The 25948-nt window shown below is 39.6% G+C and overlaps 1 protein-coding gene across 9 annotated transcripts in view; it reads left to right on the top strand.

The window, feature by feature from the left end:
- LOC137874066 (protocadherin Fat 3-like) overlaps window positions 1-25948 on the top strand; it is a 227113-nt gene that overhangs the window by 135173 nt on the left and 65992 nt on the right. For 5 of the 9 annotated variants that reach the window (XM_068712721.1, XM_068712702.1, XM_068712726.1 and 2 more), the window contains 4 exons: window positions 5036-5097; window positions 20787-21101; window positions 21955-22165; window positions 24113-24181. In XM_068712721.1, the coding sequence (XP_068568822.1) occupies window positions 5036-5097; window positions 20787-21101; window positions 21955-22165; window positions 24113-24181 (657 nt within the window). Of the gene's footprint in view, window positions 1-5035; window positions 5098-20786; window positions 21102-21954; window positions 22166-24112; window positions 24182-24272; window positions 24716-25948 lie in introns of those variants that run through there. The other 4 variants (XM_068712737.1, XM_068712713.1, XM_068712735.1 and 1 more) reach the window with 3 other exon arrangements.

Here is a 25948-nt window from a genome sequence, read left to right as displayed (position 1 = left end):
TGTTCGGGCCCCACTGCTGGAGGCTCAGCCCCCCTCTTCCTTTTCTAATTCCTCAATATGTTAGATGTGTCTAAAGTGTTACATTCTGTATGATATTGTTCGAGAAAGAGGAGGGGCACCTGAGGGAGTATCATACCCCAAAAGAGCTACATTTGTGTATTCAGAAACACCTACATGCTTTATGACAGAATAATTGATCAATTCTACTGATGTATTTGTTTTGAATCATTTATTTAGCATGCCCATTTATTTCACTAGTTTCCATTTTCAGGTTTCTTTAAATATTAAGAGTATTATGGACTGTTGGGTTAGAGATTTTAATTGTATAATAACATTAGGTAACATTATCATACCATTTCTTCATTCTATCTATTTCAGGGGTATTCAATTATTATTCAACAAGGTCCAGTCAGAGAGAATTTCCTCATACAAAGGTCCGGGACATCACATCACAGACATCATGTCTAACTTGGCCATTATTTAGTCCCATATATATTGAAGTTGCCTAGTAGTTGTATTAACGTCTGACTGTCAAATCAAATAAAAAAAGTTTAGTTGAATAATATCTCAACAATATTTATTGTCAGTTATATATAATACATACTCTAATAATAAATACATGTCAAGTAAAATAAGGGATTCATTTAAAAATAAAATACATAACAGAAAGCTTTTGAAAAATGTTACTCTTAAAGTGTAGTACTTCATTTTAGAAAAAATTTACTTCACTGAACTGACCATGACCTGCAGCTTTATATTTATTCAGGTGTGATATCAATCAAAAAAGCCAATATATCCATATTATTCTCATCTTCTAAGAAGACACAATTGTGTGAAGTGACTATATCTGTTCCATTGATTTTTTTTTTCTTTCATTTTTTGACAGAAATTCAATATGATTTGATTATATTGGGCTCTTAGGTTGTATCTCTGTGCCTTCATTTTGGATTTGAGTGGGTATGTTTGCTTAAAGGAGTTATGCTTTGTCTTGTAGTGGCGCTTCACATTACCGCATGTAATAATTACCACAGTCTCTGAAAATAGGAGACATAATGGTTTTGTGTGAAGAATGAACAAATAAGAGACTGTCCATTCTTGGTTGAAGACTGGTCTCACTGACCACATTCCTCTTTTTGGAGAACGCCATGTGAAATAACTTCTCTGACTTACGTACTTCTCCGACTGTTGAGCCTCTCTCCCCGTCTCTCTCCTGTGTGTGAATATCTCACTTGAGTCGAGGGCAACACTTATCAGAATATATGTATTTCATTGGCTGAGTAGCATCATGTGAGATGATTTACAATGCATGTAATTGGTCGGTGTGTTTCCTGGACCGCTGAATGAGTGCCGTAAAGGCAAGAAAAGCTGCACTGGTTAAAATAGAAGCGCTCCATCAAAATGTAATAATTCTCAATTATCTATTAGTTCTAGGTCCAGTTCCGGAGACAACGGCGTCTGCGTCCGGACTCGGAAGCGGTCCGCCTATTAGTGACCCATGATCTAGCTCAGGGGTGCCCACACTTCTCCGGCTTACTAGCTACTTTTAAAATGACCAAGTCAAAATGATCTACCTACATTCAAAATGCTAAATATCTTGCATAACTGCATGAATCCTTATGGCACAATACAATTCTGTACATTTTTGGTCATACCTTACTCTGATGACTTGCACTGAATGGAATCAACCAGGGTTGCATAGTCCGGACAGTAGCTGCTGGTAGCCAGCCTCAAGCAGACTTCAAATGATCATCAGTCATGGTGGAACAGTATTTGGACTTAATATTCATTATGTGGGAAAAGGCTGACTCAGATAAATAAGTAGAGCCGAATAATGCAGTCAAGAAGGTAGTACATTTCCTCATGTTTGGGTAATTTTCCTCTGTGAGTAAGTTCCAAAACTGTCCATGAGCCCTAGACTTCAGCTGAATGTCAGCCTGTAGTGTCAAAATCTCATCCTCCACTCCAGACGAGTTCAGTGAAACAGCGTTGTAATTTTTGAATCACCTCAATATCTTCCCGAAATGTGCAGCACATAAATGTAGCGACTGGCTCGAGTAAAGCAAAGTCTTGAAAGCGTTTGTCAAACTCTGGCAGGCACTTGTCAATCTGCTCTGTGTAGCGCGCACTGTCAAGTTGCGCACACGCCTTCCGTTGCGTCTCCAGCTCTGACGCGAGGTTTTGGAAGTTCACCAAATCATGGCGCTGCAGCTTTAGCTTCTGTAGTAGAAATAAATTGGGAGGCTAACTAATTAGCTCGTAGTGACCCTTGTGTTAGAAAAGACGTGATCTCAGACTGGCTGCCATGTACGTCAATCAAGTGGCAAATGCCATGAGGACATCTAATTTTTTTTGAATGGCATGCGATCTATCTGCACTACCTCCGCGAACGACCAGTCGATCGCGATTGACATATTGGGCACCCCTGATCTAGCTGTTCTCGGTTGGACCCTATAAGATAGAAAAAGAAAAACAAAAGACTATTCAGTGTGGGAAGTCAAGTCAGTGATAAACAGCACATGTACTCCAGGAATATTTCTGTGGATATTCCTTTAAGGGTTGACTTTGCATGACAGGATACTTTACAGTGAAAGAATGTACTGATGTCCAAACTTTACTCTTTACTCCAAACTTATAAATAACTATAAATAATCAAAAAAAGACATCAAAAGTGCTCAGAGAAGAAAAAACAAACGAGACAAAAGGAGAAAGTGAGCGCTGTATCTGTTTGTGGATGGCGTGTAGCAGGGATCTGGTGTGCGGCACAGCCGGTATATTGATGGAAGTCAGGCGAAAGCGACCTACGACCCACAGCAGGCCTGATTGACTGTTCTCACAAACTATAGCTGGCTTGCTACGGCGCTAACACAGTAACACATGTGATGAGGGTGACTGACATGCCAGTTTAAAGGCACAGGATTATATTAGAGTTCAATTGAAAAGAGAAAATGATCATTGGGGTCATTGTTTAAATTGTCCACTTCTCTTTTGGGATCCAAAACAGTCTATTGTTCGACCAGCGAATGTAGAACTATTCCTAGGTTTTCTTAAAATCAACAACGTTTTTATACATGTATAAAGAGTTAAAATTGGGAGTCGGCGCAATTTGTACGTAAAAATCACAGAATACTTTTCATGCACTGCTCCATTCCGAGCCGTGCTATACACACCCATTATGAAATCTGAAACGGACACAAACTGCCTTTGTGCTACAAAGCCACACTGAATCACTAAGTCTGATTGAAAATGTGAACTCTGATCTCTTATAACCACACCGCCTGCAGCTCATTTTCTGCCCCTGAAGTCTGTGTGATTGGCTGCAGAGTGTGTTCTCTGTGTCACAACATGGATTACCTTATAGGTCAGGTTATTCTAGAAAAGAACTTGTCCGACCTTGTTGGAAAGCTGAAACTAAAATCCCACACTTAAATTTAATCAATCATCATGAATGCAGATGGATCTCGTTTTTAGTCACAAACCTGAAGGAATCACTTAATATTTTAATCTGGTAACAGGTATGTCATATCGTAGTCTTTATTGAAAGAAACTGACTAAACACACAGACAATAGGGTAAACGATTTTTTATGTTATACGCCAAACTTAGTCAGTCCATCTGGGATAAATTAAAGTAGTCCACCTGGATTGATGTTCTACTGTCGTTCTACTGATGACACAGAAAAGGAATCTGGACATAATGAGTAGAACTAAAAATGAATTTTTCAAAAGGTCAAAAATGTAATCTACCCTGGTTAAATGAGCATCATTGGAGGTTAATGAAGCAGAGACATAGCATTGAAGTCAGCTCTTCAATCTGGTTTATCACATGATAAGAGAACATTTCAGGAGTAGTAAAAGAACTGAGACAGGCTAAAGATGGTTATTTTATGAAACTAATCAACAAATCTGGGATATTAGCAAATTTGAAAATATTAATAAGATTAATAGAAGGAGGGTAAAGCAGGTCAAAATGTGTTAATAAAGAACAATCAAAAGTGACAGAAGATAGCCAATAGCTACAATCTTGAATTCATCCTTGTAGACTTGGTACAGTATTTGGCCAAGAATTTTGGTGTGAGATTAAAAGTTTCTGAACTTGGAAAAAACAACCTGTTTTCACAATTGAAAATGTCTTTGAATCTGCAGTAATGAAAGTCCTTGATCTTAGTCAATGGTTGTCTTTAATATTGATTTGTTAAGAAATAAGTTTATAACTTTAACTCATCTAATAACTCTATCAATAAAGCTTGTATTTATTATAGACCCATTAGTATCCTCCCAGTAGCTTCTAACATGTCATTTAGTCTGTCATTTAAATGAAAGTGAATTTTCTCTACACCAAAAGCAATTTGGTTTCCAAAAGCATCATTAAATAGACACAGCAAATATATTTTTTGTTAAATATATCAAAAGTTATCTTGATAAAAGTGGTGCTGTTGGAAGCATGATTTTAGAATTGACACAATCAATCCTAATGTTTTACTTTCAAATGTCTAAATTGTATTTATCTGTTGATGCCCTGTACTGGATGAAATCCTTTAAAATAAGATATAACAATGTACTAGAGTCGGTGATGCGTGGTCCTCAAATGCTAGTTGTACAAGGGTCTATTTTAGGGCCAATCTTATTTTAATGTACTATATTAATGATCTTCCTCAAGTATGTTCAGATGTTAGCATCCAAGTGTATGATGATGATACTGTGATTTAAACCCATACAAGATCTAAAGAACATGCCTCCTTCCTCTACCTTTTTTAAAAAGGTACCAACATTCAAAACACAAAACTCTCACTAATAACTGTATCTGTGGCTCCCTCTCTTTCTTCCTCTCCCCTTCTCTCATTCAGTGTTAATAAAAAAAGCCATTGTGTCTGACACCTACAAATAATTACAATGTCACTTTGCTCATTTGGCTTACTGGCCACCACGGTGTGTGTGTGTGTGTGTGTGTGTGTGTGTGTGTGTGTGTGTGAGTGTGTGTTTGTGTGTCTGTGTGTTTGTCTTTTATCTAATTGTTTTCTCTGTTGTTTTCTGTCTCAGGTCTGATCACCACAACCTCCAGGAAACTGGACCGTGAACAACAAACAGAACACGTTTTAGAGGTGAGGACATAGTGTGAGTGTGTGTGTGTGTGTGTGTGTGTGTGTGTGTGTGTGTGTGATAAGCGATACAGGACAAAGAATGAAAACATCAGTGTGATAGGGGCAGCAGAGGGTAGATGATAGACACAGCTCTGAAGGGTTTTGCGTTGGTATTATTGTAAAAATATCTATTATTTTATTGATAATACTTCAGTGATGAGCGATGACTCAATATGAAGCTTGTATCTCTCTAGTTTGTAAACTCGACTGACTTTTTAATTTCAGACAGCAGACACAACACTGAGAAGTTGAAATAATTTGTATTCAAGAGCTGGTTATCGAATAGAACACATTTTTGGTACTGACCAAAATATGTCCTGTACTATGTCATGTAGTGAGTGGCAACAAATGGATGAGCAGTCTTCTTTACCTCGTCTTTGATCAGGTAGTTGCTAATTTCTTTGAGAATGTTATCAATTTGATGCTGTTATTTATGTTGCGTTACGTTCTCAAAAATGTAGTACATGCAAGTTCATATATATTTGCCATTGGAATGGGGTTTGCTCACCACGTGACCCAAGTATGGAACTACTGTAACATAATATAAGTTTATTGTATATGGGGATACATGGAGTGGTTGGGGAGAATTCCACCTAGACTTAAAGGTGCAAGATCCGAAATAGTGAGCATTTCAATTGCTTCTCAACGACTCTCAACATGTTGGTGGCGCAAACTACATTGAAAGTACAGACAGAGATCACAGTGTTAACCTGAGGGGGAACCGGTGGGTTGCTGAGTATAGTTAGTTATAGTTAGTTCATTATTTTACCCTAGTTACCTGTAATGTATGAAAAACAATACATATCTCAAAATGAGAATTTTCTCAGACTCTGAGCGTGAAATGTCCACTTCAGTAGCACTTACATAACTTTCCAGATTCATTCCTATCTATATTCTGGAAGTTTATTCAGAGGTTTGTTCATATGCAAGGCTTCAAAGACAGCATGTTGTAAAGCCCTCTGAGACAAATTTGGGATTTGTGATATAAGGCTCTACAAATAAAATGTAATGTAATTGAATTGAATATATCGTTCATAGCGAAATTTAAAGAACATGCTATTCCTTTTTTAATGGTCATTGTCAGTATTGGCTGGTTTATGTAGTGATATAAAGAGATATTGAAAATCCCCTCTGTAAAAACCTTTGATTCTAATGTGTCAGCAAAATGAAACAAGAATTTTGAACCCTGTTTGTGTGGTGAGTTTAGCGCTGAAATTTAGTACATGCAAGTTCATATAGGTATGCCCTTTGAAACAGTAGCTTGACAAAATCATGTTAAGTTGATCACTCACTAGCTTTTTTCCTGAGTTTTCAACCGCATGCAGCTCACCACATTGGTGTCACAAGTGGAATTTAAGTTTAAAAGAAATAATGGTAAGAGAAATCCAAGCCATTGAGCAGACTCGCTGCAGCCTGGAGGGTCTGGCTGCACGGCTGAAGATGAATCTTGCCGGTGATAGACATCTTCTGGCCTGCACTAACAGCTTCAGCGTGCTGTTGCACTGATGACCCCAGAGGCCAGGAACTTCACTACAGGAGAATACCTGCTGTCCACCGCCACTGAACACCCTCTAGCAACCAGTGCGTCCACTGGCGGGACACACTGCTGCCAGTGATAGACTGAGCCGCTGCCCATCACTGCCCCTGTAGCCTACGAGCCATTACTACCTGGCTCCACGCCCAACCTGCTGTGGCCCATAGGGGCGCCTAGGACCTTAGCCAAGTTGCCCAAGTACAATGGAATGATGCCGTTCCTCTCCCATGTCAGATAAGCAACATGGCAGAGTGGCTGGGGTGACGAAGAAGCTTTACACCTGTCTTCTGGTGGTCAGCTTGAATTGGAGGTATATTATGGGATCTGCTTTTATATTGTATTATTACTGCGTGAACGGCACTCGTCTGAGCAGCTGATTTATACTGTGGCACTGTAACCGGGAAAAACTGACAATGGTTTTACATAAATGTAATTACATTTGCCATATTTACAAAAAGGCAAGAATAATCACAAATTTCTCTCACCCCGGGGCAGTTTGCTTCGCTTTCTCTGGTTTCTCGGACCTGGTCGTCTTTTCCATAGAGGTTCTGCTTGAACTGTTTTTCCTCATTAGGGCCCGAGCACCGACGTAGTCGGAGCGGAGGACCTATTGTTATTCTAATGTTTTTTGTTATTATTAGGGCCCGAGCACCGACGTAGTTGGAGCGGAGGACCTATTGTTATTCTAATGTTTTTTATTAGGGCCCGAGCACCGACGTAGTCGGAGCGGAGGACCTATTGTTATTCTAATGTTTTTTATTATTATTAGGGCCCGAGCACCGACGTAGTCGGAGCGGAGGACCTATTGTTATTCTAATGTTTCTTATTATTATTATTATTATTATTATTATTATTATTATTATTATTATTATTATCGTACCAGTTTCATCGCAAAAAGGAGGTGCTTGGGATACTGGGAATCTTTTGAAATTTGGCACAAAATTCAATCGTGGTGAAAATTCCAGTATTATTGGGGTGTCCAGCTGCGGCATGACATTTTGGCTCGATAGCGCCCCCTACAGAGTAGCCCCAACTTTGGGTTTCACCTAGCTGTATGAAATTTGGTAGGTATGTGGAACGTGATGGGACGTACAAAAAAGTCAAAAGGAGGTATATCCTAAACCAAACAGGAAGTCGGCCATTTTGAATTTTATGACGTTTTTGGACCGTTTCAAGGCGCCGTACTTTAACGAACTCCTCCTAGAGATTAAACCCGATTGCCTTCAGATTTGGTCAGTATGCTCTTGAGACCTTGGCAGTGAAACGATACTCAAAGATCAAAAAGTTATCGAACTATGTGTCCGTGGCGTGGCGGCAAAAAAACACCATTCGCCATGAAACAGGAAGTTGTTGTAACTCGGATGTACATTGCCTAATCTGCTCCAAATTTCTCATATGTCATAACATCCTGACCTTGAACACATGTATATGACAATTTTGAATCATAGTAATAGCGCCACCTAGTGGCAACAGGAAGTCATAGGTTGTGTACTTTGACACCCTACTGCTCACAGATTAATCGGATCCCTCTCAAATTTTGTCACAAAAGCCTTAAGACCTTGATAATGCTTCATTGTGAAAATTGTAGGAAGTTGTCGAAGCATGGCGACGTGGCGACTCTGCGAATTTCGATCCTTCGCCATGAACGAATAAACTGATGTAACTCGACTCCGCATCATCAGATCTTTACCAGATTTCACATGTTTGATTAAACTCCAGGCCTGAAGACATCTGCAAGCCAATTTTGAATCATAGTCATAGCGCCACCTACTGGCAACAGTAAGTTAAAGTCTTTATACTTTGGCTTGTTTCTCTTAGTTGGAAAATCAGATCAACATCAAATTTGTTCCACACAAATGTAAGAAGTTCATAATGCCAGTTCTCAAAGCTTTTGATGTTTCGTTAAACGCCGTTGCCGTGGTAAAGCAGTCTTCGCCGTGAAAAACGATGGTCATTTGGAGAGGTTAAAAAAGCTCGAAACACAAGCAAACTTGACACACAGATCACAAGGCCAAAATGTAGTTCTATAATATGATTTTATTCAATCAGAGTGTTAAATCGGCTCAATAGCACCCCCTACAAAATTTCGACGAAGCAGCCCTCGCAGTACGTTTCACATAGATTAACAAAATTTGGTAGGCACATGTATCACATGTGGACTTAAATAAAAGTTTCTTGGGGCCATGCCCTAAACCCAACCGGAAGTCAGCCATTTTGAATTTAGTCTGAATTTCTAGTGTCGTTTTAGACATTTCCAGGGGCTCTACTTTAACGAACTCCTCCCAGGGAATTAATCACATCGACTTCAAATTTGGTCAGTACAATCTAAAGATCTTTGTGATTAAAAGTTACTCAAAGCTTGTTGTTTCGTGAAAGGCCGTTGCCGTGGCGACGCATTCTTCGCCACGAAAAACAAAAGTGTTTTTGAGGGGCTAAAAATGCTCAAAAGGTAACCAAACTTGTCAAACACATTTAAAATCCTGAATGTAGTTATCTGATGTGATTTTAATGCTTCAGAGCGGCAAGTTGGCTCGATAGCGCCCCCTACAATTTTTTGACGATGCAGCCCTCGCAGTACGTTTCACCTAGCTGTATAAAATTTGGTAAGCAGATGTATCACATGTAGACTTAACAAAAAGTCTTTAGGGTTCATGCTCTAAACCCAACCGGAAGTCAGCCATTTTGAATTTTGTATGAATTTCTCCTGTTTTTTTCCATTTCCATGTGCTGTACTACGAACTCCTCCTAGGGAATTAATCCGATCAACTTAGAATTTGGTCAGAACAATCTAAAGACCGTAGCGATTAAAAGTTACTAAAAGCTTGAGGTTTCATCAAACAACATGGACTTGGTGTAGCAGCCATTTTACATGGTTCACCATCATCCACCAAGCTGTTGTAACTCAACTGTACATTGACAAAACTGTCCCAAACTTGACATGCTTGATTACCGTCATGATTTTAGGACTTTTGCATGCCAATATTAACTCATAGTCATAGCACCACCTACTGGCAACCACAGAAGTAAGCAGGATTCTTTAATTACAGCAGCCCAAACACTGAATTTATTTAAAGGGTTCGTGTGCACACCATGAGAAAAAGACTTCTCTGATCTAAATATGTGCAAACTAAGATGCATGGAGAGCAAAAGTTAGACAACAGTGGTTCTCAAACCATGTCAGTGGGCATTAGTATAAATGATCTGTCCAGAGCTTCTACATGAAAATCACGTTAAATGTTACAATGAATGCTTCACACTACAATCTAAAGTTATAGAAGAGCTTAAAATGAAAACAGTGTTAAATTAAAGTGTTCAAGTAAAAGCAAATGACAATACTGTTCTGTTAACTTTCATGTAAGTTCAAATACAATCAGCAGGACACTGCAGGGAGTTGAACCCCATCCCAGTAAACTGACGGTCTGTTATTTTATGAACACTGAAACACATTCACACATTCATTTTCTTAATGATCTTAACAGGCTTACATTTATGATTGTATCGGAGGTACACTCAAAACATTTGAGGCTTAAGACCTGGCAACATGATCTTGCTACGCTGCTGTTTGAGGCAGGAAATACTGTTTAACTCGTGCACGCAATGTATGATGGTCGCAGAAATGCATGACCGCGTCAACCAGAGTCCTGCCAGTACCCTCGACGTGCGTGAAGTTGCGAGGGCCCGATCAATGCTGCTTGCAGCTTTAATTATTATTATTATTCTTATTATTCTTCTTCTTCTTCTTCTTCTTCTTCTTCTTCTTCTTCTTCTTCTTCTTCTTATTATTATTATTATTATTATTATTATTATTATCGTACCAGTTTCATTGCAAAAAGGAGGTGCTTGGGATACTGGGAATCTTTTGAAATTTGGCACAAAATTCAATCGTGGTGAAAATTCCAGTATTATTGGGGTGTCCAGCTGCGGCATGACATTTTGGCTCGATAGCGCCCCCTACAGAGTAGCCCCAACTTTGGGTTTCACCTAGCTGTATGAAATTTGGTAGGTATGTGGAACGTGATGGGACGCACAAAAAAGTCAAAAGGAGGTATATCCTAAACCAAACAGGAAGTCGGCCATTTTGAATTTTATGACGTTTTTGGACCGTTTCAAGGCGCCGTACTTTAACGAAGTCCTCCTAGAGATTAAACCCGATTGCCTTCAGATTTGGTCAGTATGCTCTTGAGACCTTGGCAGTGAAACGATACTCAAAGATCAAAAAGTTATTGAACTATGTGTCCGTGGCGTGGCGGCAAAAAAACACCATTCGCCATGAAACAGGAAGTTGTTGTAACTCGGCTGTACATTGCCTAATCTGCTCCAAAATTCTCAGATGTTATAACATACTGACCCTGAACACATGTATATGACAATTTTGAATCATAGTAATAGCGCCACCTAGTGGCAACAGGAAGTCATAGGTTGTGTACTTTGACACCCTACTGCTCACAGATTAATCGGATCCCTCTCACATTTTTTCACAAAAGCCTTAAGACCTTGATAATGCTTCATTGTGAAAATTGTAGGAAGTTGTCGAAGCGTGGCGACGTGGCGGCTCTGCGAATTTCGATCCTTCGCCATGAACGAATAAACTGATGTAACTCGACTCCGCATCATCAGATCTTTACCAGATTTCACATGTTTGATTAAACTCCAGGCCTGAAGACATCTGCAAGCCAATTTTGAATCATAGTCATAGCGCCACCTACTGGCAACAGTAAGTTAAAGTCTTTATACTTTGGCTTGTTTCTCTAAGTTGGAAAATCAGATCAACATCAAATTTGTTCCACACAAATGTAAGAAGTTCATAATGCCAGTTCTCTAAGCTTTTGATGTTTCGTCGAACGCCGTTGCCGTGGTAACGCAGTCTTCGCCGTGAAAAACGATGGTCATTTGGAGAGGTTAAAAAAGCTCGAAACACAAGCAAACTTGACACACAGATCACAAGGCCAAAATGTAGTTCTATAATATGATTTTATTCAATCAGAGTGTTAAATCGGCTCAATAGCGCCCCCTACAAAATTTCGACGAAGCAGCCCTCGCAGTACGTTTCACATAGATTAACAAAATTTGGTAGGCACATGTATCACATGTGGACTTAAATAAAAGTCTCTTGGGGCCATGCCCTAAACCCAACCGGAAGTCAGCCATTTTGAAATTTGTATGATTTTCTAGTGTCGTTTTAGACATTTCCAGGGGCTCTACTTTAACGAACTCCTCCTAGGGAATTAATCAGATCGACTTCAAATTTGGTCAGTACAATCTAAAGATCTTTGTGATGAAAAGTTACTCAAAGCTTGTTGTTTCGTGAAAGGCCGTTGCCGTGGCGACGCATTCTTCGCCACGAAAAACAAAAGTGTTTTTGAGGGGCTAAAAATGCTCAAAACGTAACCAAACTTGTCAAACACATTTAAAATCCTGAATGTAGTTATCTGATGTGATTTTAATGCTTCAGAACGGCAAGTTGGCTTGATAGCGCCCCCTACAATTTTTTGACGATGCAGCCCTCGCAGTACGTTTCACCTAGCTGTATAAAATTTGGTAAGCAGATGTATCACATGTAGACTTAACAAAAAGTCTTTAGGGTTCATGCTCTAAACCCAACCGGAAGTCAGCCATTTTGAATTTTGTATGAATTTCTCCTGTTTTTTTCCATTTCCATGTGCTGTACTACGAACTCCTCCTAGGGAATTAATCCGATCAACTTAGAATTTGGTCAGAACAATCTAAAGACCGTAGCGATTAAAAGTTACTAAAAGCTTGAGGTTTCATCAAACAACATGGACTTGGTATAGCGGCCATTTTACATGGTTCGCCATCATCCACCAAGCTTTTGTAACTCAACTGTACTTTGAGAAAACTGTCCCAAACTTGACATGCTTGATTACCGTCATGATTTTAGGACTTTTGCATGCCAATATTAACTCATAGTCATAGCACCACCTACTGGCAACCACAGAAGTAAGCAGGATTCTTTAATTACAGCAGCCCAAACACTGAATTTATTTAAAAGGTTCGTGGGCACACCATGAGAAAAAGACTTCTCTGATCTAAATATGTGCAAACTAAGATGCTTGGAGAACAAAAGTTAATCAACAGTGTTTTTCAAACCATGTCAGTGGGCATTAGTATAAATGATCTGTCTAGAGCTTCTACATGAGAATCAGGTTAAATGTTACAATGAATGCTTCACACTACAATCTAAAGTTACAGAAGAGCTTAAAATGAAAACAGTGTCAAATTAAAGTGTTCAAGTAAAAACAAATGACACTGCTGTTCTGTTAACTTTCATGTAAGTCCAAATACAATCAGCAGGACACTGCAGGGAGTTGAACTCCATCCCAGTAACCTGACAGTCTGTTATGTTACAAATATTGAAGCACATTCACACGTTCATTTTCTTAATGATCTTAACAGGCTTACATTTATGATTGTATCGGAGGTACACTCAAAACATTTGAGGCTTAAGACCTGGCAACATGGTCTTGCTATGCTGCTGGTCGACGCAGGAAATATCATCTAACTTGTGCATGCAGTGTATGATGGTCACAGAAATGCATTGCCGCATCAACCAGAGTCCTGCCAGTACCCTCGACGTGTGTGACGTTGCGAGAGCCCGATCAATGCTGCTTGCAGCTTTAATTATTATTAGGGCCCGAGCACCGACGTAGTCGGAGCGGAGGACCTATTGTTATTCTAATGTTTTTTATTATTATTATTATTATTATTATTATTATTATTATTATCGTACCAGTTTCATCGCAAAAAGGAGGTGCTTGGGATACTGGGAATCTTTTGAAATTTGGCACAAAATTCAATCGTGGTGAAAATTCCAGTATTATTGGGGTGTCCAGCTGCGGCATGACATTTTGGCTCGATAGCGCCCCCTACAGAGTAGCCCCAACTTTGGGTTTCACCTAGCTGTATGAAATTTGGTAGGTATGTGGAACGTGATGGGACGTACAAAAAAGTCAAAAGGAGGTATATCCTAAACCAAACAGGAAGTCGGCCATTTTGAATTTTATGACGTTTTTGGACCGTTTCAAGGCGCCGTACTTTAACGAACACCTCCTAGAGATTAAACCCGATTGCCTTCAGATTTGGTCAGTATGCTCTTAAGACCTTGGCAGTGAAACGATACTCAAAGATCAAAAAGTTATCGAACTATGTGTCCGTGGCGTGGCGGCAAAAAAACACCATTCGCCATGAAACAGGAAGTTGTTGTAACTCGGCTGTACATTGCCTAATCTGCTCCAAATTTCTCATATGTCATAACATCCTGACCCTGAACACATGTATATGACAATTTAGAATCATAGTAATAGCGCCACCTAGTGGCAACAGGAAGTCATAGGTTGTGTACTTTGACACCCTACTGCTCACAGATTAATCGGATCCCTCTCAAATTTTGTCACAAAAGCCTTAAGACCTTGATAATGCTTCATTGTGAAAATTGTAGGAAGTTGTCAAAGCGTGGCGACATGGCGGCTCTGCGAATTTCGATCCTTCGCCATGAACGAATAAACTGATGTAACTCGACTCTGCATCATCAGATCTTTACCAGATTTCACATGTTTGATTAAACTCCAGGCCTGAAGACATCTGCAAGCCAATTTTGAATCATAGCCATAGCGCCACCTACTGGCAACAGTAAGTTAAAGTCTTTATACTTTGGCTTGTTTCTCTTAGTTGGAAAATCAGATCAACATCAAATTTGTTCCACACAAATGTAAGAAGTTCATAATGCCAATTCTCTAAGCTTTTGATGTTTTGTCGAACGCCGTTGCCGTGGTAACGCAGTCTTTGCCGTGAAAAACGATGGTCATTTGGAGAGGTTAAAAAAGCTCGAAACACAAGCAAACTTGACACACAGATCACAAGGCCAAAATGTAGTTCTATAATATGATTTTATTCAATCAGAGTGTTAAATCGGCTCAATAGCGCCCCCTACAAAATTTCGACGAAGCAGCCCTCGCAGTACGTTTCACATAGATTAACAAAATTTGGTAGGCACATGTATCACATGTGGACTTAAATAAAAGTCTCTTGGGGCCATGCCCTAAACCCAACCGGAAGTCAGCCATTTTGAATTTTGTATGAATTTCTAGTGTCGTTTTTTCAATTTCCAGGCGCTCTACTTTAATGAACTCCTCCCAGGGAATTAATCAAATCAACTTCAAATTTGGTCAGTACAATCTAAAGATCTTTGTGATGAAAAGTTACTCAAAGGTTGTTGTTTCGTGAAAGGCCGTTGCCGTGGCGACGCATTCTTCGCCACGAAAAACAAAAGTGTTTTTGAGGGGCTAAAAATGCTCAAAACGTAACCAAACTTGTCAAACACATTTAAAATCCTGAATGTAGTTATCTGATGTGATTTTAATGCTTCAGAGTGGCAAGTTGGCTCGATAGCGCCCCCTACAATTTTTTGACGATGCAGCCCTCGCAGTACGTTTCACCTAGCTGTATAAAATTTGGTAAGCAGATGTATCACATGTAGACTTAACAAAAAGTCTTACGGGTTCATGCTCTAAACCCAACCGGAAGTCAGCCATTTTGAATTTTGTATGAATTTCTCCTGTTTTTTTCCATTTCCATGTGCTGTACTACGAACTCCTCCTAGGGAATTAATCCGATCAACTTAGAATTTGGTCAGAACAATCTAAAGACCGTAGCGATTAAAAGTTACTAAAAGCTTGAGGTTTCATCAAACAACATGGACTTGGTGTAGCGGCCATTTTACATGGTTCGCCATCATCCACCAAGCTGTTGTAACTCAACTGTACTTTGACAAAACTGTCCCAAACTTGACATGCTTGATTACCGTCATGATTTTAGGACTTTTGCATGCCAATATTAACTCATAGTCATAGCAGCACCTACTGGCAACCACAGAAGTAAGCAGGATTCTTTAATTACAGCAGCCCAAACACTGAATTTATTTAAAGGGTTCGTGGGCACACCATGAGAAAAAGACTTCTCTGATCTAAATATGTGCAAACTAAGATGCATGGAGAGCAAAAGTTAGACAACAGTGGTTCTCAAACCATGTCAGTGGGCATTAGTATAAATGATCTGTCTAGAGCTTCTACATGAAAATCACGTTAAATGTTACAATGAATGCTTCACACTACAATCTAAAGTTATAGAAGAGCTTAAAATGAAAACAGTGTTAAATTTAAGTGTTAAAGTAAAAGCAAATGACAATACTGTTCTGTTAACTTTCATGTAAGTTCAAATACAATCAGCAGGACACTGCAGGGAGTTGAACCCCATCCCAGTAAACTGACGGTCTGTTATTTTATAAACACTGAAACACATTCACACATATTCATTTTCTTAATGATCTTAACAGGCTTACATTTATGATTGTATCGGAGGTACACTCAAAACATTTGAGGCTTAAGACCTGGCAACATGATCTTGCTACGCTGCTGGTTGAGGCAGGAAATACTGTTTAACTCGTGCACGCAATGTATGATGGTCACAGAAATGCATGGCCGCGTCAACCAGAGTCCTGCCAGTACCCTTGATGTGCGTGAAGTTGCGAGGGCCCGATCAATGCTGCTTGCAGCTTTAATTTCATCTCGTTCTCTCTCTCTATCAGCGGGATGCTGAATCATCTTATCACCCACCGTTTGTAGCTGCAGGGGTCATTATTGCATATTTACCAGTTTAAAAAATTGCATCGCAGGGCATGTAGATGGCACAGGATGACCGTAGTCAACGGGTCAGGAACACCAGACCAGAACAAGAGGCAGAACTGACATAGCAGCAAGGGAGAGATCTGGCTTGCCGGATTCAGAGTTGTTTGTCACAGTTCGCCAAAGTTAGACTCCTCAGAAGACTCATGAAAGGAAGTCCATATATAAGAAAGTCAACACACTTTTTGAGGAAGTTGGTTTAATTGAGATGGGATTACACTAATTATTCTGCCCCCCTCTTCCTTATACACAAGAATAGACTATTTCATAACATTTGGAAAAGACTTAATGCTTTTGAAACAGAGACACTATGAAAGTGGATCCAAATCAATGAAAATACTAGCATGGAAACGGAAAAAGAAGATGGCAGAAAACACAATTCACAGAATTAGGGATCCAAGAACAAAAGTGATAAAAAATCGGCAAAGTGAAATTCAGGAAACTTTTGAAATGTTTTACAAAAATCTATACTCTAAAGTCCCAGGGGGAGATGTAACCCAAATTGACAGCTATCTAAATTCTCTAAAGTTGCTCACTTTAAATGAAGACCAAAATAGAAGGATGACGGCAGATACAATGGAAGAGGAACTAAGATCTGCAATTAGTAGGTTAAAATTAAGCAAGTCCCAGGATCAGATGGTTATATGGCAGAGTGGTATAAGGAATTAAAAAATGAGCTGATCCCTGTGATACTTCCCACACTGAAGTGGGCTTTAAAGCAGGCACAAACGCAACCCAGCTGGAAAGAAGCAATAATCTCAGCTATTCCGAAAGAAGGCAAGGATAAAATGGTATGTTCTGAATATAGATTATAGATTATTCACTTCCATCATGGCAAGACGATTAGAGGAGTTTTTACCCATGCTGATACATAATGATCAGACAGGATTTATACAACAACACCAAACACAAGATAATATACGAAGGACACTACACATTATGGATCATATACAAAAAAATAAGATCGAAGCAATAGTGATAAGCGTAGATGCTGAAAAGGCTTTTGACTCTGTTAACTGGACTTTTCTTTATAGAGTCCTTCACAGATTTGGTCTACATGAAACAATTATTAAAACTATTCAGGCATTACATGACAATCCCACCGCTAGGACTAAAATCAACGGATATTTATCAAACAATTTCAATCTAGAAAGACGTACAAGACAGGGTTGTGCGTGGTCACCACCGCTCTTCGCATTATATTTGGAGCCGCTTGCTCAATACATCAGACAACATTAAGATATTAGAGGAATTACTATTACAGTGACGGAATGCAAATTGGCCTGCTACGCAGATGACATTTTGATCTACCCGGGGCAACCAACATACTTAAAAAAAAATAAATAAATACCTATGTGACAGGAACTTATTAAAGTATTAATATACAAGGATAGTCATATTTAAGGCTTTATCCACAGCTTAGCATGAGTATTTAAGTAAAGTGAATTTGACTGAATTAGAAATCTAACTTAATGTGGATTATATCTCAAGGAATCAGTTTATGTCAAAGCACTCTTCCTATTACTAAACATATATTAGCTGCTGACAAAAAACCTTGTAGGCTCAGCCCTTATGTGGGTCTTATACTTCATAAATCAGTTTGAGTGTCAAGACTGACACCAAGCTGTTGTGTCTTATCTGCTGTGAGTCTATCCGGGCACGTGGGAAATTGAGGGTCCAACCTCTTAGTGACCTAGGGGTCCTGAGAGCAGTTTATTAGTTAAAATGTTAAAGAATTTTTGTCATCGTTGTTATTATCACATTTCAGTTTTCATCATCTTTCCTTCTTCATTCACAACACAGGAAAATGGTCTAATTGTGTTAAAACAACTAAATGTGGGCAGGTAAGTCTGTAAGGATACCCAAAACAATTCAAAGAAAGCAAAACAGCAACTGGATTGAAGGTTACATCCACAATAATGAAGGCAAGGTAAGCCTGAGATAGCGTTAACGAACTTCGCTCAGTTGTCGTACTAATATATCAAACTAATACAGGCTGATCATGTCTCCTCTTAGCTTAGCTTTAGTTTGTTAACTTAGCTAATGTCAAAGAGTAACATGCTGGGTGACATTCTTTTTCCCTTCACATCATGGATGTAACCTCCATCCCTTTGTTTGGATTCTTTGGGGATCTTACAGACTTATCTGCCCACGTTTGATTGTTTCAACACTTAACTGGGATGCACAAGTGATTGTGAGATTACTGGACTTTCCTGTGAACAGATTTTCTACTGACATTTTCCTTCTCTGCATTGGCAAGTTAGGAAGCTGAGACAATAGATGGGTTTATTATGACAAAACTGTGTTATCTTTTCCACTTATTTAAATAGATGTAATAACAGCAGGTGGTTTGTGTTGCCAGTGTCTCATTTTAATACAATGATAGGCAGCAGCCATAGCTGGAACTTGTAAATATATTTTTCTTGACTTGATGTAAAATGGTTGATTAAAGCGATATTTGAATAATTTTGTGTCAATCAAAACGTTATTTAGAAACAAAACAATTTGAGTTTTCAAGGACATAGGTGAGCAGCTATGTAATGAAACATTGATCTGCTCACCAAGGACTAGAGCACACTTAACTGACAGCAGTCAAGTCTGTCTGGATGTCGAATGTGTGGCCATCAATTATCTGTGTTGAATTGAATTCATTACTCAAGCAATACAATGAACTGTGGCTCTGTTTTTTACCGTCTCTGAGGTTGCTTTCATAAGGAGCTTACACACCAAAAAACATTTTACAGAGTGAAGGGCATCACTTTTTTAATATTATATTTCATGAATCATTTCCTATGATTATGTTCTCAAAGGCAAAGGGGGCGGCAAGCCATTTTAGGGATAACTCTTTCTTCACAATCACTGCAGTTCCTCATGTCTGGCATTTTCTAAAATGACAGATGGTATGCTTAAATGAAGCCTGCCATGAGCACAGGGGAAATTAACTGCTGCTGTGTCGTGAATCTGTGAAAACCGAAAAATGATTGCACTTCTGACAAAATAAATAGAAATTTAGGACAAAGGAGAAAAGCTTTCTTGGTAGCTCTTATCGGCTAGCTCCACCTCGCAGTGATCACCTTCTTTATCATTTTAGCAGCTACAGAAGGATCTGTCACAACATAGGAAGACAAATCCTTTCTTTTCATCGTATTAGTCAGAAACTGACAAAATATAGCAGCAAATAGAATTTACACAGACTGGTGCTGTGGTTACCGTAGAATAGTGGAAGTGTTTTACGAAGTAATTTCCATCAGGAGAGACAAGTGAATGATTAGTAGTTAATTTATTATGACAGTTGCTGCGTTAGTGAGTTACACAGAAATTCTTTGGCGCTTAAATTCAACGAGGAGATTTGTGATTGAGTTGTGATTACCTTGAGCGGCAACAATATAAATCCTACCGTGGAGTCCAGACGGTGGTGGTGATGGTGGCTCATGAGGTTGATAGCATGATGAGTTGATGAAGCTGATGAATCTGCGAAGATTGGGCAGAGATGGGGAGGTGGAGAGTTGCGTAACAGCAGCCTGAACATACTGAAGGTAGAGAGACCATCATATTTAAGAGAGACAGCAGCAAGATGATAGGCTAACGTTGTCCTTGTGTTGTTGTGCTATTGGCTAGAGAGACCAGCTGATCTAGACAGCTGATATCATGATTGACAGCCCCAAACAATAACAGCAAGGAAATAATGTGTGGGAGATAAACTATGGGCATAGGCATGCAAGAGTATAGTCTTCCTGTCCGAAGTTACGCTACAGCTTCATTACATTCTATTTCTTCTTTTTCCTTTTCGTCATGAATGTTATAAACGGTTTCCCATTCTTTAAGTGGATATCTTCAGATGTCTTGTTGGAAACTCAAAGATGTTCAGTTTACAATTATATAAACCAGAGGAAAGCAGCCAGACAAGTGTTGAGTCTCTGCTAGACAAACTAAAGATGTATTCATTATCAAAATAGTTGCAGATTCATTTCTGGCAGTTTACCAATTCATCCATTTAATGACTGGTTCAGCTCTGCTTATTTGGTCCTACTTTTAGGTAAATGAGACACATCTAAAAGCAAAGGTGTTTCTACCTGTTCTTCCTGGTTGCATCCCACTTTGACCAAATGAATGCTCACCGTAAACAGTACTCCACCTGGACAGTGTTCATAATGTTCTAGTTGTTTAAATTCATAACATAATCAGATAGCATTACTTTCAAGTGATCCACATCAACTGTCAATTTCAGAAAATGTCATGATTTACCTATTTATTTTTTTTAAAGTAAAGATCATTTACTCTGTTTCACCTGAAAGCACCATTATTTAAATCTTTGGGATTCAACCTGGCCTTGTGTCTTCGGAACAAGGATCCAGTTCCTGAATTAGAACACATTTTCTTTGTATGTGTTTCAATTGAATCTCTCAATGCCCCTGCAGGTGCTGGTGTCAGATGGTGGTCCTAGTCCTAGGCAGAGCACAGTGTGGGTGATGGTTCAGGTCCTGGATGAAAACGACAACAAGCCCACATTTCCTGAGAAGGTCTACCAGGTCAAACTTCCAGAGAGAGAGCGTAGGAAGAAGGGCGAGCCCATCTATAGGGTGTTTGCCTACGACCGTGATGAAGGGCCCAACAGCGACCTCTCCTACAGCATCGTGGACGGAAACGAGGAAGGGAAGTTCTTTATCGACCCCAAGACTGCAGTTGTATCTTCACGCAAGGCCTTCACTGCAGGGAGCTACGACATTCTGACTGTATGCATACCTTCATCAATTATTAGGCGTGACTGCCAACACGTTTTAGGACATCTAGAATGTCTGTTGAATTGTCATGCCTCTACATCTTAGGAATGTGTAGATTTTGTGTTTTCTCCTTATATTTGGCATTAATATCAGTTCAGTTCATGAAAGAAACCTGCCTGATGAGAAGATACACATTTTGGTTCTGGATTTCTATTTAAGGCCCCATAACTCGAAGGAAAGCTGCAGGGTTATGCTTTGTGGTAATTGAACTGAAATGTTTATTTTGGGAATGCACACAACTAAAGCACAATATCAAGATAAGGACATTAAGTTGGGCTTAATTACCTGATTTTGATTCTTAAAAAGAGTCACAATCTAGTTTCAAGACCTTCATTATTTCAGTTTTGTAAATCACTCAGTATCTTCTTGCCTATTTTAAAAGTTGACTCTGTATGCATTCAGGCCACCTCTAAATGCATCCCAGTATCTTACAAATAACATCCATAATGGACAGTTCAGAGCCTCACAATTTACATGCCAATTCCAACATCCTCTATGTAACGAGGCAGACGGTGAGGATGAAAAGGTCGGGGGGGCTGATGGATGTGTAGCACATGTAGGAGACTGCACACTCTTGTAATAAATGTTCACGTTTCTTAACTGTCACCGTACTGTAGCTGTCATATAAAAAACATTGGCCCCTGGAATGGACTTGCTAGTTTGGGTTTGGGGTTGCCAAATTTCCCTTCACATTGCATCAAAACAGGAATTTCAATACCCAGAAATATCCATGCATCTTTTTTTCTGTATGCTTTTTCAGTGTGGGTGAGCCTCTACTTTACAGTCTAACTTCTGTGCTCTTCAGATCAAAGTGACAGACAACGGGCGTCCTCAGAAATCCTCCACAGCTCGCCTGCACATCGAGTGGATTCGTCGATCTCCTCCCTCAACTGTCCCAGTGCTCTTCGATGAGCCATTCTATAATTTCACTGTCATGGAGAATGACAAGGTGGCAGAGATTGTGGGTGTGGTGTCCCTGCAGCAGAGCTCCGTCCCCTTGTGGTTTGACATCACAGGTAAAACCTCCCTATCCTCTTTCACTGTTGTGTGAGGTCGGGTGTGTGTTGGTGTTTGTATGAGGTGCAGCTCAGACACTGTGGCCTTGCTGCATGATCTGTTATGCTCTGCCCATCCCAGTCACCATGGTGATAGCTTCCCCAGCTGTCAGGTCTGTATATCCTGAAGGAAATGACAACAGTTGGCAGAGAACTCTTATGGATTGAATTCAGAATAAAACCTAAACAAAAGTATTTTCATGTTTCCTGAGACTCTTTTGTCAAAGAGACTTTCCCTTTAAGAGATTAAGTGTTATTTATAAGTATTATTCATGACTTATTCAGTTCCTTTCATAATGTCTCTGCTTAGAGGAGGCACTGGCTAGCTCTCAATAGAGAACATTCAGACAGATTTTAAAGCCAGTGTGACATTCCCCTATAAATGGGAAATGCCCTACGTTGAGCACTTAAATCCCTTGGAGCCGTCAAAGTTCACTTTCACCCACTTGAACGGCTTAACAAGATTATGTCATGCCCAGTGCTCTAAGCTCAATTTTTTACGCATTATATATGGTGACGATTCTGGTGTGTTAAAAGTGATTTAATAATTCTAATAATCAGTACTTTTGATTCTAATTCCATTAGTTTTGTAATGCTATTCAATACTACATGTACACTGACAGTTCCCTAGCCGTGATCCATGCACTGTCAGCCCACACTAGATGAACAACTGCAGTTCCCACAATGCACCATTCATCTTTCCTTTTGTTGTCACTGAGCTGTGACAATCAGTGTATCCAGCTGGAGATACCTTCTGGCTCTCCATAGCTCTGTCCATCTCTCTGTCATTCATACTGTGTCTGTCCATCTCATCTCTCTCTCTCTCTCTCTCTCTCTCTCTCTCTCTCTTACTGTGTCTGCCCATCTCCTCTCTCTCTCTCTCTCTCTCTATCTCATCTCTCTCTCTCTTACTGTCTCTGTCCATCTCCTCTCTCCCTTCTCTCTCTCTCTCTCTCTCTCTCTCTCTCTCTCTCTCTCTCTCTCTCTCTCTCTCTCTCTCTCTCTCTCTCATCCCTTTGCAATCATTCTGTCTCACTTCTTCATTCATGATTTTTCAATGTGTGTGCATCACAGCTGCATTTATTTATTATTATTATAATATTACATATAATATTAAGTGTATATACACAGTTAAACATATCAGCATAACAATATTAGTGGCTTGGTCATGATGAAGCGTTAGAGTATGTATTGATAAAAAGCTCAAAGCATAAAGTAGAAAATAACTGGAAATAATTTATTGTGAGAAAGAGCTGTGGCAGGTTTTTATTTTGATATCATTGAATATCAGGGAGGTGGACGGGTCAACAAAACAGGACTCTCATTCAGGAGACCACTGTTCATTTACTGTGAAAAACCAAAAGTAAACGATGACACTTTGATTCAGCCTTTAGTCAGACTATTTTTTTTGAAAGACACTATGCATGTGACGAGTATTTATATGCCGTAAAAAAGTGACGCTAGAGGGGCAAGTGAAGATTCTTAGTTTGTAGCTTAATGCCACTGACCAAGCTGCGTTATTTGACTGAGAATGTGTTGAAAAATAAATACTTTCCTTTGGCATAAGTTCTAAAATGTTAGCTATTGTTTGTCATGAACTTAAATTCACAAAAATATAGCTTCAGTATAGTTAAATCATACGGGAACAATCTTTTCCTGTCACTAACTTCTTAATATGACAATATTAGTAATTCAGACTTTACAATGTTGTTTTTCAGTAGCCCAGGTACCAATAACTTGAGGTTCAGCTCATCAGAAGCAGTTGCTATCCCCGTCTTGTCTCATCCATCTGTCTCCTCACCTCCTTTGCTCACTACGCCATCCTCCTGTGTTCCTCCCCCCAGCCTGTCTGTCCTTCCTGTCTCACCTTCTCTCTCCTCTCTCTCCTCAATGCTTCATGCCTGGAAGGTCCCAGGTCTTTCCGTGAGATGTTCTATATACTGCAGAGTGCTTGTGGCAGGAACTGTTCCTCAGAAGGTATCTCGTTTCCAACTTTCACTACCCCTGTTAGCTGTCTTCTCTCTACTTCCTTTTCTTTATTTTCCTTTCCTTTCCTTTTCCTTTTCAGTTTCCTTGTCTTTTTAATTGATGCTCATCATCCCCCCCCTGTGCTTCTTATTGGTGCTGCTGACATATTCCTGTGTTTGGTGGGCTGGAGGCGGTTATCCGAGGGGAATGAACCACAAAGCTCAGCCCGAGAAGACAAGTGTGTTTGAGTCTGTTAGTGTTTATCCTGTGTCAATGTGTGTGTATGTTTTTCACATGTATGGTCTTAATTGCAGCCAAGGTTCATTGATGGGATGAAGGTTTGGTAAAAAGGTATCAAAACCTTTTTATCTGCTCCCATGGCAACAATGGGTGACAGCTTTGTTAATTCTCTCACATTGTTACTTTTGTAAAAAATGTAAGCACATGTGTTCTGTGAGACTGATAAGTAATGGATGTCAAAACGTTGCTGGTGTCCTGAGGGTCAGAGGACTCACCACCATTGAGGCTCAGGAGCTGGAGCGGTGTTATCAGTAGGTCGGTGGTTCGATCCCCTGCAGTCTACATATCTGAATATGGTCTTTACAGAGAAAATAGCGTTGCTGCCTATGTTGGTGTTTTTTAGCAATATTTTCTCATATCAGGACACTTAATTGTTTATTATCACTTACTTACATGACAGCCACAGAGAATACTTGATTCTGATTGGGCAAAAAGGAAGAAAATATTGTCACTTAAAGATATAAAAAAAAATCTTGTTTTGTCTTAGTCCATGTTCTGTGGTGAGACAACTGTCCAGTTGAGCCTGTATGAACTTGGCTCAGAGAGGCAGAGGAAACCAATTTTAGAACAGAGCAGCTTGAACTCCAACTTAGGAAAACGTCAATTATTTTCCACATTGTGTCTGTTTGAACACCATTGTGCTAACTAAGGCTTCTTCATATTTATGTACAGAATCCATCCCGGTCCGTCTGACAGTAGTGTAGCTTTTGTCCTGTTAACACCATGTCTCAGGACACCAGAGTCAGGATTGTTGACCATGTGGTTAAATGCCCAGATTATCAGCCTGTGTTTATTGTTGATGTCTGTCATGTCTTAGGATTCATTTTAAACAGCTAATCTTGTGGATGTCAGATGGGCTCCTGTTAATAGGTTTAGATTTAGCTGTTGAGACCAAATATATTCTTTATACATTCATTGTCAATGTGCAACCAACAAAAACTGGGTACAGAATATAACTTAAAGAATTAGATTACATATGAGTACAGTGTGTAAGATTTAGTGGCATTTAGTGGTGTGTTGCAGATTGCAACCAACCAAATAGCCCTCTGCTCACTCCTCCCATTCCAAGGCTAACGTGAGCTGGAGAGTGCAGAACTGTGGTCATGCCGAGGTATCTCTCAGAACCTGCACCTCGCCTTGCCTTTACCTAGATAGCACCTTTCAAGTTACAAAGTTCTTCACAATAAACAAAAAGTAAACACGATAAGGATATAAAGAAGAAAAAAACATGTAAATGGGTACAACAACATAGTTAAAAGTGAATTTTACGAAGAGTTTTAAAGGAAGATACTGAGGCATGGAGTTCCACAGCTGAGGGGTGTGAAGAATTTAAAGTTAAAAAGCAATGTTAGTGTGTTTAATAAGCACACCTAGTGGTGTATTGATCAAGCAGAGATGTTGATGAATACAGCCCTAAGAAAGCGTGGGGGTCGGGTACATGCAGTTTTACGAGGAGGAGGACAGGTCGGACCAGCG

Source organism: Cebidichthys violaceus, unplaced genomic scaffold, assembly GCF_023349555.1.
Source record: "Cebidichthys violaceus isolate CVI_PGR_0920_01 unplaced genomic scaffold, fCebVio1.0.p SCAF_1, whole genome shotgun sequence".
NCBI classification, from domain to species: Eukaryota; Metazoa; Chordata; class Actinopteri; order Perciformes; family Stichaeidae; genus Cebidichthys; species Cebidichthys violaceus.
This window is presented reverse-complemented; position numbering and strand designations above follow the sequence as displayed.